The sequence below is a fragment of the Miscanthus floridulus genome, chromosome 8 (assembly GCF_019320115.1).
Source record: "Miscanthus floridulus cultivar M001 chromosome 8, ASM1932011v1, whole genome shotgun sequence".
NCBI classification, from domain to species: Eukaryota; Viridiplantae; Streptophyta; class Magnoliopsida; order Poales; family Poaceae; genus Miscanthus; species Miscanthus floridulus.
The window spans coordinates 215,248,840-215,263,167 of NC_089587.1; the positions used below are offsets into that span (position 1 = coordinate 215,248,840).

General features: G+C 49.7%; 1 protein-coding gene across 1 annotated transcript; it reads left to right on the forward strand.

Annotated features, from left to right (window-relative positions):
* The first annotated feature begins 2,878 nt into the window (after nucleotides 1-2,878).
* Nucleotides 2,879-3,635, forward strand: LOC136470620 (uncharacterized mitochondrial protein AtMg00810-like). The gene is made up of 2 exons (XM_066468400.1): nucleotides 2,879-3,016; nucleotides 3,372-3,635. Exons 1-2 carry the CDS (start codon nucleotides 2,879-2,881, stop codon nucleotides 3,633-3,635), a joined length of 402 nt encoding a protein of 133 aa, XP_066324497.1.
* The last annotated feature ends 10,693 nt before the right edge of the window (nucleotides 3,636-14,328 follow it).

The window sequence follows — 14,328 nt, forward strand, 5'->3', positions numbered from 1 at the left end:
TCCCGTTTCTCCATTGTTGGAGAATGGTCGGCTCGGCCGACCACTCCCTGTTGGAAGTTGAAGACTGATCGGCTCTGCCGACCAGCTCCTGTAGCTGTAGCAGTAAGACAGTAGGCCATAGTAGTAGTGGTTTACTTCAGTCATGTAGAGTGAAAATAGTTGAGCTAAGCTTTGTACTTTAGTAGTAGCTAGTTGGTAGGAGTAGATAGTTGGTGTACCCTTGTACCTTAGGAGTATGTAGTTGGTGTACTCTTTTACTCCGGTAGTAAGTAGTTGGTATACTCACAAACAACTATGTACCTAGTAGAGGTACAGTTAGAGTTGTATATATTCTATTCAAAGGCAATATAGCAAATCAGTTCAGTTGCCACAAATAAAAGAGCAGGGCTTCAGCCAACGCTAGTGCTTGTGCTGTGTGTGCGCTGTTCTCAATCTCTTCTTCTACCTCTAGCCATAGTGAGTGAGTATATATGTTGGTAAGCTAGTTGCTTACCTGTGCAGGGCAGCCAGGGACCAACAAGTGGTATCGGAACCGTACAAGCGTCATCGTCGGAATAACCGCTGGCGATGACGGACGGTTCGGAGATGGACGACAGCAGTGGCGTTGCTGTGGCTGTCCAGCCACGACAGGAGGTCGTCATGCGCACGGTGCGGTAGGTCAGCGGCACCAGTTGGCCGACGCTGACTCGCACCAACTATGATGAGTGGGTGGTGACCATAAAGGTCAAGCTCAGAGCCCGACGGCTCTGGAATACAATTGACAAGGGCACCGACAACGAAGAAGACGACATGTCAGCGTTGGAATCCATCCTCGCTGTTGTGCCAGCGGAGTACAGGGAGCCATTGGGGGCGAAGAGCTCTGCTAAGGAGGCGTGGGAGTCCATTGCAGCGATGCGCGTCGGTTCCGACCGCGCAAAGAAGGCGATGGCCCAGCTGCTGAAGCAGGAGTACACCAACCTCAAGTTCAAGGATGGTGAGTCAGTGGAGGACTTCTCCCTTCGTCTACAAACGCTCATCAGCAAGCTAAGGAGCCACAGTGTCACCATCGACGAAGAAGAAGGCAGTCTTCAAGTACCTCCACTCCATACCAGCGAAGTACATCCAGATTGCTCTCTCCATAGAGACGATGCTGGACTTGTCCACCCTCACCATTGAGGATGTGACTAGACCATCTACGGGCGATGGATGAGCGTATGGAGCAGGCCACAGCAACGACGGACAGCAGCAAGCTGCTACTGACAGAGGAGGAGTGGGCTGCCTAGAGGAACTTCGGGGAAGCCTCCTCCAGTCGCGATGGCGATAACAAGCACCACGGCAAGGCTTCTTTGGAGAAGAAGAAGAAGAAGGTCGACCCCAACGCCTGTCGGCGCTGCGGGAAGTCGAGCCATTGGGCAAAGGAGTGCCCAAATCACAAGCAAGAGAAGAAGGCTGAGGCTCATCTGGCATAGGCTGATGATGATGAGGATCACTCTCCTGATAGCGACGTCGCACGTAGGCGAGCTATGTGACAGCTGCCTGACCAAGAAGCAGAGGAGGCTGTCGTTCCCAAAGGCGACCAAGTATCAAGCAGCGGACGCTCTTGAGCTCGTCCACGATGATCTTTACGCGGCAATCATGCCAGCCACAAAGGTGGTCGGTGGTACTTTCTCCTACTCGTAGATGATTGCAGTCGCTACATGTGGTTGTAACTCCTGACGAGCAAGGACGAGGCGATAGAGGTGATCAAGAAGTTCAAGGCACGCGTGGAGGCGCAGAGCGGCAAGAAGTTGTGCGTGTTGTGGACTGATCGTGGCGACAAATTCACTTCGGTGGACTTCGCTGCGTACTATGTGAATCAGGGTGTATTGCGACACCACACCGCACCATACTCGCTACAGTAGAATAGCGTGGTGGAGTGGTGGAACCATATGGTGGTCGGCATGGCTCGATCCATGATGAAGGCCAAGAGCATGCCGATAAGGTTCTGGGGTGAGGCGGTGACCATGGCGGTGTTCATCCTCAACCGCGCGCCCACCAAGGACCTAAAGGGCAAGATGTCGTTCGAAGCTTGGTATGGGCGCAAGCCCACTGTGTCCTTCCTCTGGACATTCGGCTGCATCGGCCACGTCAGGAAGATGAAGCCGGTCCTCACCAAGCTGGAGGACAGGAGCACACCGATGGTGCTCCTAGGCTATGCGGAAGGTACCAAGACGTACGAGATCTACGACCCATGTGGAGGCAAGGTGGTTGTCTCGCACGACGTCATGTTTGACGAGAAGGTGGCCTGGGACTGGGATAGTCCGGGCACAGGGGAAGCTGGCAGCTTCACCAACACCTTCTTCGTCGAACACTTGTCATCCATGGTGGTGGAGACACTGGAGAGGAGATGTCGACCACTCCATCAACAGAGTCGAGCACTCCTAGGGCGGTGCTGAGCACTCCAAGAGGAGTGACGAGCACTCCAGGAGTGGTGTTGACCACTCCAGGATGGGTGCCGAATGCTCGTGTAGCGGAGCCAAGAGGTCTTGCAGTGGTGCCAACCACTCCAAGACTGGTGCCGAGCACTCCTACAGTGGTGCCGACCACTCTAGGAGTGGTGACGAGTGATCCAGGAGTAGTGCCGAGCACTCTAGGTGCTGTGCCGACCACTCCGACAGAATAGGGAACTCCATCGACGCCGATCGAGTTCGCCTCACCTCCAAGCGATATCACTGAGTTTGTGGATGCCTTCCACGATGGTGAGGAGGTGCGGTTCCGCAGGCTGGACGACATCATCGGCGGCATAGGGTCCTCAGGCCTAGCGGGTCGGCTACTCAATGACCCAAAGCTGCTTCTCGTTAGTGCAGAGGAATCACCCATGTTCGCGCTGGCCGAGCGCAATGCAAATTGGTGACGGGTGATGCTGGAGGAGATGAAGGCGATCGAGAAAAACGAGACCTGGGAGCTCGTCGATCCACCACCAGGATGTCGTCCGATCGGCCTGAAGTGGGTGTACAAGGTCAAGCGGGACGAGCGCGGCACCATTGTTAAGCACAAGGTATGCCTCGTCGCCCGAGGCTTTGTCCAGCGCGAGGGCATCGACTTTGAGGAAGTCTTTGCGTCAATAGCACGTATGGAGTCTATTCGACTGTTACTAGATTTGGCAGCAGCGAAGGACTGGTGCGTCCATCACCTGGACGTAAAAATCATCCTTCCTCAATGATAAGCTAGCGGAGATGGTCTTTGTTAGACAACCTCCGAGTTTTGCCATCAAGGAAGCGGAGCACCGGGTGCTCCGATTGCGCAAGGCGCTCTATGGGCTACGGCAGGCCCCGCGAGCGTAGAACGCCACACTGGGTGAGCTTGGGTTCACACGGTACACAACCGAGCATGCTCTCTACACGTGGCGATAGGGGAAGGAGGAGCTCGTCGTCGGCGTGTATGTGGATGACTTGATCATCACCGGTGCGCATGCGAAGGACATCGACAGTTTCAAGCGTGAGATGGCAGCTCGTTTCAAGATGAGCGATCTCGGTGCGCTCTCCTACTACCTCGGCATCGAGGTGAGGCAGGGGAAGCAGAGCATCTCCCTAGGTCAGCGCGCCTACGTGGAGAACCTGCTGGAGCGCGGCGGCATGGCGGAGTACAAGCCGTGCGTGACTCCGATGGAGGTGTAACACCCTCGGTGTTACGCCCTAAACCAACTACTAAATCGTGTCACAAACATCATGTTTGTGTAATAATGCATGTGATAGAAGGTATTGATAAATTTCTTGTAGCCTAAAATAATCAATAAAAATGTTAAATCAATGTTGATGCAATAGCTCATGTATATCAAGTCGGGTTTAAAACCAATTTTTATTAAGCAAAAATACTATAGAACATGTGTGTGATACTTAAATAAAGTTGAAAGTGCAAACTTTGTAGATGACAATAAAATACTTGCTGTTGAAAATAATATTGCTTAGTAATATTTTCAATAGCTTAGAAATACAATTTGAAATAGAGTTCAACTCAAAAAAACTTAGAAATTTTTAAGCTTGTGTACAGCTAGGCATTGCCAAGTTTAGCAATTTATTTAGAGAGATTGGGTTAGAGGGTGATATGGTGTTTTAGCTCGGCTGAGCAGCCTCATGTATCAGTTTGATCGTGGTGAAGTCGGTTTCAGTTTAGAGGCAATGGTTTAGTGGTAGTCGCTGCTTTAAGATCCATGCATAGCACGTTCTCGGGCTAGCCCTCTAGGCTGGGCGCGGTCATCAGGACATGGGGGCGCGCCATCGTGGTGTTGACGTGCTCTGCATGCGCACATGCATTGCCGCGCTTGACCGCCGCTGCTGCTGCCATGCTACAGCGCTCTGTGCCGCTACCGCTATCGCCACTATAGCGCTGCTCGCTGCTCTCTCTCTCTCTTCGCACTTCACCGTAGCCTACGTTGTTCATTGCGTGGATCGTTGTGCTGCCGTGCCATGGCCTCGGGGCCATGCTGCTGCCTCCACGCCCGAGCCACGTCGACATCGCTGTCGCTATCGTCGCAATGCCATGCTGCGCCCCTGCCGCTACACCGCGCTGCGTCATTGGCCTGCTTTGATGCCGCACGCACGAGGCTATGTTGCCGTCGCCTTGCCATTTATGGCACTGCGGCACGCGGGTCATGTCGACAACGAGCGCGTGACTGCCGGCTGTGCGCTAGGCTAGGCTTGGTCGCCACTGCTCCACGTCGTGTGCACATACTACCAAGTCACGCATAGGACTGCACTCTGCCTTCTCTATCACCGTGCATCGCCCTATAGCGCACGTTTATAGCCGCTCACCTCACCTACCTTGCTCCAGCAAGTACCGCCCCCTACCACATTGCGACGTCGCGCTATCGCGTACACATGACCGCACGGGCACTCCTAAAGGCTCCACCCAAGCATTAAACACACAACCCCTGCCCTCGCTCATGAGGTTGTGTCCTCGTCCTGCCATGCCTTATCGTGTCTTGGCCAGTCCACGTTAAGTCGAGGCCACTGTCCACAACATAGCGACAGCAGCACACCATTCCTTCCTTTCAAATTCACCAGCTTGGGCTTCGCAGCGCAATTCCCCACACCAGTGGGTGGCATGGCTAGTCAGCTACGCGCCCTGTTCTCCTTAAGCCCAGCCGATCACTACCGATAGGCAATTTGGCATTTTGTTCGCCGCCGGCCATGGGCGCCGCCTGAATCAGTAGGTTGGGAGGTAAGGCATGTAGAAGTGGTAGCAGTTCGATTGCTCGTAACCCTGCACTCGCCTTGACTCCCTCTATTCGGTGCTCGCACTGTTTTGGCCAGGGAACTCGTCGATGATGTGGTGACACGCTGGTGTCCATCGCAGAGCGCCGCCGCCCCAATCGGTCGCACAGTGGCTAGACCGCCACAGCGCTTCCTAGCTTCAACCGTCAGTAGGGCGTACACCACGATGAGCTACGGATGCTTCTCCGCCATCTCTACCTTGTCGTGAGGACGTAGGCTCATCGGAACAGTTGCACCGCCACCGTGGATAGCCGCTCAGCCGCTGCAGCCTGTGACAGTGCGCCTCCGAGTCCATAACCGCCACCCATCCTTGCACGTTTAGCTGTAGATGGTGGTCGACCCCTTAATGCCGTCGTAGCAAGCCTAGGTTGCCCGACGTAACTACCGTTGCCATCGGTGTGCCGCGCTGCCACGCATGGGTACGCCGACGAGCGCCCCGTTGCAAAGGCAACACATCCCAGGGTCTTTAATGCAAAGCGTGAGTCTGTAGTAATAGTGTTCTGTTGCTTCGCGTGATTATCCAAAAGCCCGAGCCCTCTTTTGCAAAACACGAGCGCACGCGGGCGCCCCCGGCCTTGGGCCGTTGCTAGGCCGCCACGATGCGCGCGCAGCTGCGCCGCGCTCGGCTGCCGGGCCGTAATGGTCGCCACCAGCCCTTTTCCTTTTCTAAGCATTTTCTAATTTAGCTTCTAAGGTAAATTTATAAATTCAATATAAAATTATGTGGTTAACCAAAAATTATGAAACCAATTTTGTTAAGTTGCTAAAATCATGATCTATCTGCTGGTATATTTTGTTCACATAGTTTTATAATATTTTTAGAAGTGATCTAATTAAATTTAGATGCTTAATATTGTTAAAATATAAACTTATAAGAATTGTTGTGATAAATTGGTGATAGTGTTGGATCTGAAACTTTCATAGTAAATTTCTAACATTATTAGGTGCTCACTGTAATTTTTGTAGCTCTATAATAATTAGTTTTCTAGGTAGCTAAATGAGCCCTAGTTCGAAAATATAGGTTTAATCAATAGAATGTCGAAACACCTTGGGATTTTAAAACTAAAATATTTTTCGGAGACAAAGCCCTTACTTGACGACAGTGGATACATAGACTAGTACGTTAGTCATTAAAGCTAGCTCAGTTAGCTTGCAGAGCGTAATCATAATTGAGAGTTGTAGTTGTCGTTGATTAATTACATTTCTATGTTGCATCCACGTATATCATAATAGGAACAACGATGGATCATGGAGTCAACCGGGGTAGCGGAAAAGATGATGCCTTGATGATCGTGACACTATAATGGAATGCTAACTTTTAGTTATATCTTACCCAGGCAATCCCCGGTGCATAACCTCTATTATTCTACACTTTTCTCCTACCTCAACCCAATTTAGTGGCGTCCTACACTTCTGTCCATATAAAGCTTCAAATGGTGCCATACGGATACTCTCCTGATAGCTGTTATTATAAGAAAATTCGGCCAGCTTCAAACACTGATCCCACTTCTCAGGAAAAGAGATGGTACAAGCCCGCAGCATATCCTCGAGCACCTGGTTCACCCTTTCAGTTTGACCATCAGTCTGGGGATGGTATGCCGAGCTTCTGAGAAGACGAGTACCCAAACACTCCTGGAGTTTCTCCCAGAAACGAGAGACAAAAACTGACCCTCTATCAGAGATGATGGTGCGAGGAACTCCATGTAGGGTCACAATCCGATCAAAGTATAACTCCGCATACTTCTTGGCATTGTATCTAGTGTCCACCGGAAGGAAGTGGGCAGACTTGGTGAGACGGTCTACAATGACCCAAATAGAATCAAAGCCCGAGGAGGTGCGGGGTAAACCCACAATGAAATCCAGGGAAATATCCTCCCATTTCCAAACAGGAATGGGCAAGGGCTGCAGATATCCAGGAGTACGCATATGATCTGCCTTGACTCTACCACAAGTGTCACACTCCGCAACGAACTGGGTGATATCTTGCTTCATGTAAGGCCACCAGTACAGTTGGCGTAGATCATGGTACATCTTGTTGCTACCAGGGTGGATAGACAGCTTGGAATGATGGGCTTCTTTTAAAATCTTTCTTTTTAGCTCTTCATTGGATGGAACCACCAGCCTATCCTTGTACCTCACGACTCCCAGCTCATCAATGCTAAAATGAGGTCCACGTCCTTCAGCTAGCAACTTCTTGATGTGAGGAATCTCTTCGAGGTCTTCCTTTTGTTCCCGAATAATTTGCTCCAACAGCTCTGAGGTCAAAGCAATCTGAGCTAGCACCTCTGTGTGGTGAAGTGACAAGGGTATACCCTCAACCTGATGCGACTTACGACTTAAGGCATCAGCTACCACATTGGCTTTTCCTGGATGATAGTGGACTTCCAAATTATAATCCTTGATCAATTCTAACCATCTCCTTTGCCTCATGTTCAACTCAGACTGAGTGAAAATATACTTAAGGCTCTTGTGGTCAGTGAAGATATGCACTTTGTTGCCCAACAAATAATGCCTCCAAATCTTCAGAGAGTGAACTACAGCAGCTAGCTCTAAATCATGGGTAGGGTAGTTCACCTCGTGCTTCTTCAGTTGGCGTGAAGCATAAGCTATCACACGCCCCTCTTGCATAAGCACACACCCCAATCCCGTCTTCGAGGCATCACAGTAAACATCAAAGGGCCTCTCAATATTAGGTTGAGCCAATACAGGAGCAGTGGTCAGAAAAGTTTTCAGGGACTGAAAAGCTTCTTCACAAGCTGGACCCCAAACAAACTTAGCTTCTTTCTGGAGCAGCTTAGTCATGGGCTGGGCTATCTTGGAGAAATCGGGGATGAAACGTCGATAGTATCCAGCTAGCCCAAGGAACTGACGGATCTGGTGCACAGACCTAGGAGACTTCCAATCTAACACATCTTGCACCTTGCTGGGATCTACAGAAACGCCCTCAGGTGTCAACACATGTCCCAAAAACTGCACTCGATCTAGCCAAAACTCGCACTTGCTGAATTTAGCATACAGCTGGTGCTCTCTGAGTCGAGTCAGGACTATCCGGAGGTGACAGGTATGCTCTTCATCATTCTTGGAATAGATCAAAATGTCATCAATGAACACTACCACAAACTTATCCAACTCTGGCATGAAGACTGAGTTCATTAGGTACATGAAGAAAGCTGGGGCATTGGTGAGACCGAAAGACATCACTAGGTACTCATACAACCCATACCTAGTAGAGAAAGCTGTCCTTGGTATATCCTGTGGCCTGATCTTGATCTGATGGTAGCCTGATCGGAGATCTATCTTCGAGAACACCTTGGCACCAGCTAACTGATCAAACAAAGTATCTATGCGGGGCAAGGGATACTTGTTCTTAACTGTTACCCGCATTGAGGGGGCGGTAATCCACACACATCCGCAGAGTACCATCCTTCTTCTTCACGAAAATCGCTGGACAACCCCATGGTGAAGAACTTGGGCGGATGAAACCCTTGTCCATCAACTCCTCCAGTTGCTTCTTCATTTCTGCCAGTTCTCTCGGAGCCATGCGGTACGGACGCCTGGAGATAGGAGCAGTACCAGGCTCAAGCTCAATGGAGAATTCTACCTCACGGTCCGGTGGCAATCCAGGAAGATCTTTAGGGAAAACATCTGGAAACTCACATACTACTGGAATGGAGGTAAGATCAGGAACGGCTTCAGCATGGGCAGCAACAGGTAAGACCGGTTCTGAGGGTATGATGAGAGACATCCTATCCTCAGAAAATGGAAGCCGTAACTCTACACTTCTTCTCTTCATATCCAATACTACCCCATACAACCGCAACCAGTTCATTCCAAGAATAGCATCAATGCCTTGCTCAGGCATTATCATGAACTGTAGACGGTAAGTGTGGGTGGCTAATACCAAACTTACTGTATCCGTGCGGGTATTGATGAACATCTGAGAACCCGCAGTACGGATCTTATAGGCATACGGTATAGCCAATAGTGATAAGTTGTGCCGCTCTACAAACCCCATGCTCATAAAGGAATGCGATGCACCAGAATCGAACAACACCAAAGCTGGATGGGATTCGATGGTAAACATACCAGCCATAACTGTCTCCTGATGCACAACCTGCTGAGCATCCGTGAAGTGCACCTGACCAGATCTGCTGGGCACCTTCCTCTTGATGAAAGTCCTCTTAATCAGCCTGGAATTTGCAGATGGCTGAGACGGCTGAGCTGTCTGCTGCTGAGGACACTCCCTGGCATAGTGGCCATCCTTGCCACACTTGAAACAAGCACCAGGCTTATTCCCGAATCCCTGATGAGGTGGAACCAGCTGTCCCTGAGTCTGCTGGGGCTGCACCTGCTGCTGAGGTGCCTTGTACTGAGTAGCAGAAGTTTGTGATGTCTGCTGGGGTGACCGGTACAGAGGCCCGCCGGATGGTTGATAGGGCCCCCCGCCTAACAATCTGCACCTTCTGAGTATGGGGATGGCTGGAGGATCCAGCTGCCACCCGCTTCCGCTTCCAATCCGCCTGAGATGCCCGCTGGAAACCCTCAAGAGCAATGGCGGCGTTCATCAGAGCCCCAAAGGTCTGATAGTTCCCCAGGTACAGTTTCTCCTGAAGAGCAGGAGTGAGACCGCGAAAGAAGCGATCCCTCTTCTTGTCATCCGTGTCCACCTGACTACCAGCATACTGAGCCAAGTGGTTAAACTGGGTCACATACTCCATTACTGTCCTACTCCCCTGACGTAGCTCCATGAACTCGGTCACCTTCTGGTGGATAACACCAGCAGGTATGAAGAACTCGCGGAAAGCGGTGGAGAACTCCTGCCACGTCGCCGGGTGATCCGGCAGCTCCGCGGCCTGGAAAGTCTCCCACCAGGCACCTGCGGACCCCAAAAGCAGTTGGGATGCAAAGTGCATCTTCTGCTCGTTGGCCACTCCGAGCAGCCGAAACTTCTGCTCCAACGTGCGAAGCCAGTGCTCCGCCTCCAACGGATCATCCGACGGTGTGAATGTGGGTGGGTGGGTTTTGAGGAAGTCCTGGTAAGAGGACTGTCCCTCAGGACGACGAGCACCACCCCCATTCCCACCATTGCCTCCGGGGCCTCCACGGGCGAGACCCGCGAGGGCCTGTGCCATAATCTCCATGGCACGAGCTGTCTCCTGACGAGCAGCGGCTGACTCCTGGCGAGCAGCCAACAACTCCACCATGACCTCCGCGGCGGACAGCGGCGGAGGCGGTGGCGGAAAAGGCTGAGGAACCAAGGGTGGAACCTCCCGAGCTCCCTCGTTGCCACGCTCAAAGGCCTGAGCACTGTCACCATGGCCCTCGTTGGCCGCTCCCGAACTGGTGCTCCCACGTCCGGACCTCAGATTCATCTATAAGAGAGACGAACCATCCATTAGGACACCTTCTCGATCAGGATCCAGGGGTTAAAGAAATGGCAGCACATTTTTTTTAAGGCATTCATTAAGTTAGTCCTACCAATTTACTACTTTCATTATACGTGAAGGGGGATTCCTAGTTCAAGTAAGATGCTATTATATGATGCATGCTTCGACCTATACGTTCACTCAAGCCGGAATATAGCGGCGTTCGTAAAATTTTCGGCACATCGCACTCACTTTCCGTATACTAAGCGATTTCATACGCAACGTAAGTCAGTGTACCTGCAGAAAACTAATTAGATAAAACCAGTGCCGCTATCCTAGATAGACCATATTGCTAGGGCTTATACTTATTTACATAATATAATCGCATCCTACTTTTCGCAAAGCTTTTGTTGGTCAAATTTTTAAGTTTTGAAAAAGAGTGATGAAACTCGTAACCATTATTGGCTCTGGTACCAACTGTGGCAGAACCACCCGAAATAGCGTACTTACGAAGGCACTCGTCTTCCATCAGACACTAAGCACCCCGAAAGTAACTACAGCGAGCGGTGTCCGTCGGGCACACCCTAAGGGAGAACCCGAAAGATCCACATTTTTCCCAAGGATCCAATAATGAAAACGAGTTACAACACAAGTCTATCTCATACATTAGAGTTTCTTGAAAAGTACATTATTACAATACCAAATACAGAGTGCGAAATAATAAACAGCGGAATATTAAAAGATCACATCTAGCGATAAGATAACGAGGATTCCGTCTGAGCCCACCAGATGGATCCTCCACACAAGGAACTCCTCAAGCGTCACCTGCAACAGGGGTAAATAAACCCTGAGTACACAATGTACTCGCAAGACTTATCCGATAGTGGGAATACTTTCCCGACTCCAAGGAATATGCTAGGCTTTATGGTTTGCTGGTTCTCTTTTAGCAAAAAGCAATACTAATAGTGAGTCCTTATTGATACATTATTATCATCAGCCATATTAAGTTTTCATCTAGTCAATCTATATAAGCCTGTTCTACTTTCAAGCAAGAGTTGAGCAATCAGTTCCATTTCTTCTCCTTTCAACTTTCAGTTCTTACTACGGTGCTAAACCGCAGACAAGCCGTACCGGATAACCCGGCGATTCGCGAATCAATGTGCCCAGCTGGGTGCCCCGAAGACACACGCCCCGCTTGTACCCCAGGCACAAGCAGGACTAACCCACCACTCTCCTGTCCCGGGTGTCCAGGTCCCCGTCCAAACTTGAACTCCAAGCCCCCACATCCTGAGTCCCGGACTCAGTGCGGTGCAAGGACCTCCACCACCTCCTCTTCCCATCAGTCGGTCCGGAAAGAGCCGGATCCGCGACAAGAGAGCAGCAAGCCTTCCCTGCGCCCATACCCAAGTATGTGCTCGGGACAATAATCTGTGACTTGCCTAGAGTCATATGCAACGACCGGTCCTTAATCGACACAGACAGGGAAAAAGTGTAACCGGGCTATGCCCTGTTGGCCGCAGGACACAACCCCTCACACCCACCAGTACCAAATCCACATCCCTGTCCGGTCACCATTTTCCTTTCCATTATTTCATCATGATATCATAGTTTAATCACCTATTTGCGAGTAACGACAGGTTACTCACGCTACCGATATCCTGAGCATAGCAGCTACTCGACCTGTACTAGTAGGACTCATGGTGGATATATTTATGCATGTAGCTTCCATAAAATGCCTGTAACGTAAATGCATATCATATAAATATATTCAGTGATCATTTAAAAATAGGGGTTATGCACCGGGGCTTGCCTTGGGCAGGCGCGGTGTCAGCAAAGTCAGTGACGTGCGGCTCCGGAACGTCCTCCTGCACGAGGATCTCCTCGTACTCTTCGATGACTTCGTCGTACTCCTGCTCGCCGAATGTCACGATCTCCAGTGGCTCGTCCTCTATATGCATGCAGTGATGATGATGCAATAATTAATATATAGGCAACCGCAACTCTTAAAATAAGAATACATCTACCAAGCTACTAAGCTAACTCTAATGACTAATACGCAAAGTTACCTATTATACCCACTAAACAAGTATGAAACATTTCATGTATTATCTTAGCAACTAAAGGCATCCTTATTGTTAATATCAATTTACTATATATATAATAAAACAAGGTGCACTAGCTACCATGCATCATAAAAATTCATTCTCTAAATAACCATAATAAGCATTTCAAAATAATAAAGTAACCCTAAAGGTATCACTGAACTATACGAACTAATTACACTAACAGATAGATCATGAATTTAGGAATCTAACAAAATTTATTTCACAATCAATAAATAAATTCAAATGAGCTCTAGAGATGAAGAAAATGATATTATTGGAGGAGGCTAATCACGCAATTGAACTAGTTGACTTGCACATGACTGTGGGTCTAGAATTACTAGATGAGACCGCGAGTCAAGAAAATAATAAAGAAGAAGAATGAAGGAATTCTTACAGGCTAGCTACCTCAGAATTGAATGAAGTGCCACCTACGGTGATCGATGTGCGGAGGCAATGCAAGAGGAGAGACACCAGGGAGCTTAGCAAATGCTTGCCCTGCGTGGAGTGGAGCAGAGCCATATATAGCACTGATCGTGGGTGGTCATGAGTAGTCAGGGAGCATGAAACGAGTTGGCAGGGTTGTCCTCTGGCTCCGTGCCGTGTGCGGTGGTGAGGTCTTGGTCATGAGAGAATTAATTCAATGATGGACTTTGAGTGATCTTGGATTTACGAGCACATCAGGACTGGAGTGAGCTTTGGGCTGAACGTGCTCAGCGGTGGCTGGCAACTTTCAGAAGCAAAACAGCGGCAGCTTGTGTGCGAATTACTACATGATAGCAATTCCGAAGGACAGTGCTTACAAGTTCATTCGTGGATAAACAGTGAACCCACATCGAATCATTTTTATACTGTGCTCTCTAATAATTTATTTATATCCTAACAATACTCATAGATATTTATGTTTATCGTGTTCATCGTAATAAAGTTCATCTCCTTGGATCATCAAAGATTATCTGACATGCATACTAAAAAAAAAAAGACGACGTTCGTTGGGGGCATGCAGAGGCAACGAGCGGTCAAGAAATCGAGGAGACCACATGTCAAAAGCAGCTGCTGTGGCTGGTGTATTTTCTCGGATGAACAGTATTTTCTTCGGAGCTACAGTACCCGACGTGCATAGCTTAGCGACCGGTGTTTACTAACGTGAACAGTACTTTCGTTGCTGCTACAGTGCGCGTGTGGAAATGACGGAACAGCATGAACCGTGTTCCTGCTGTGAACAGTGTTCCGCCTTTGCAACAGTGTTCCGTGTAGAAAAAGGGTGGCCATTGATTTCTACGAGTGGACAGTAATTTCTGCGTGACCAGTTGAGGCCATGCAAGACTGAAGACCAGGGTCCAGGAGACGGCTGGAAGAGTTGAGTCCGCAACCCTGCCTGCCCGACTGAAAGACACCAGCAGCCAGCGAGTGGCGTGCTCAGCGGGTCGAGCTTGTGAGTGATTAAAGCGTAGCGTGTGTGATGCTGTTGCTACGGTCGGTCGTCGTTGTGCGCGTACTGCGTGGGCTAAGCAGAGCATGTGCCTTATGCATGCTACGGGGATTATGAATAAGATGAATAACGAGAGATGGAGTTGGATCAGGATGACAATAGTGAGTTGAGCTGGGCTGGAGAGTATTTGGACAAGG

What these genes read in the sequence shown, in the direction of transcription:
- LOC136470620 (XM_066468400.1), top strand. Translation starts at nt 2,879, where the DNA reads ATGCTGGAGGAGATGAAGGCGATCGAGAAAAACGAGACCTGGGAGCTC. An exon ending in GCACCATTGTTAAGCACAAG is followed by an intron (nt 3,017 to 3,371) that starts GTATGCCTCGTC and finishes ACGTGGCGATAG; the next exon opens with GGGAAGGAGGAGCTCGTCGT.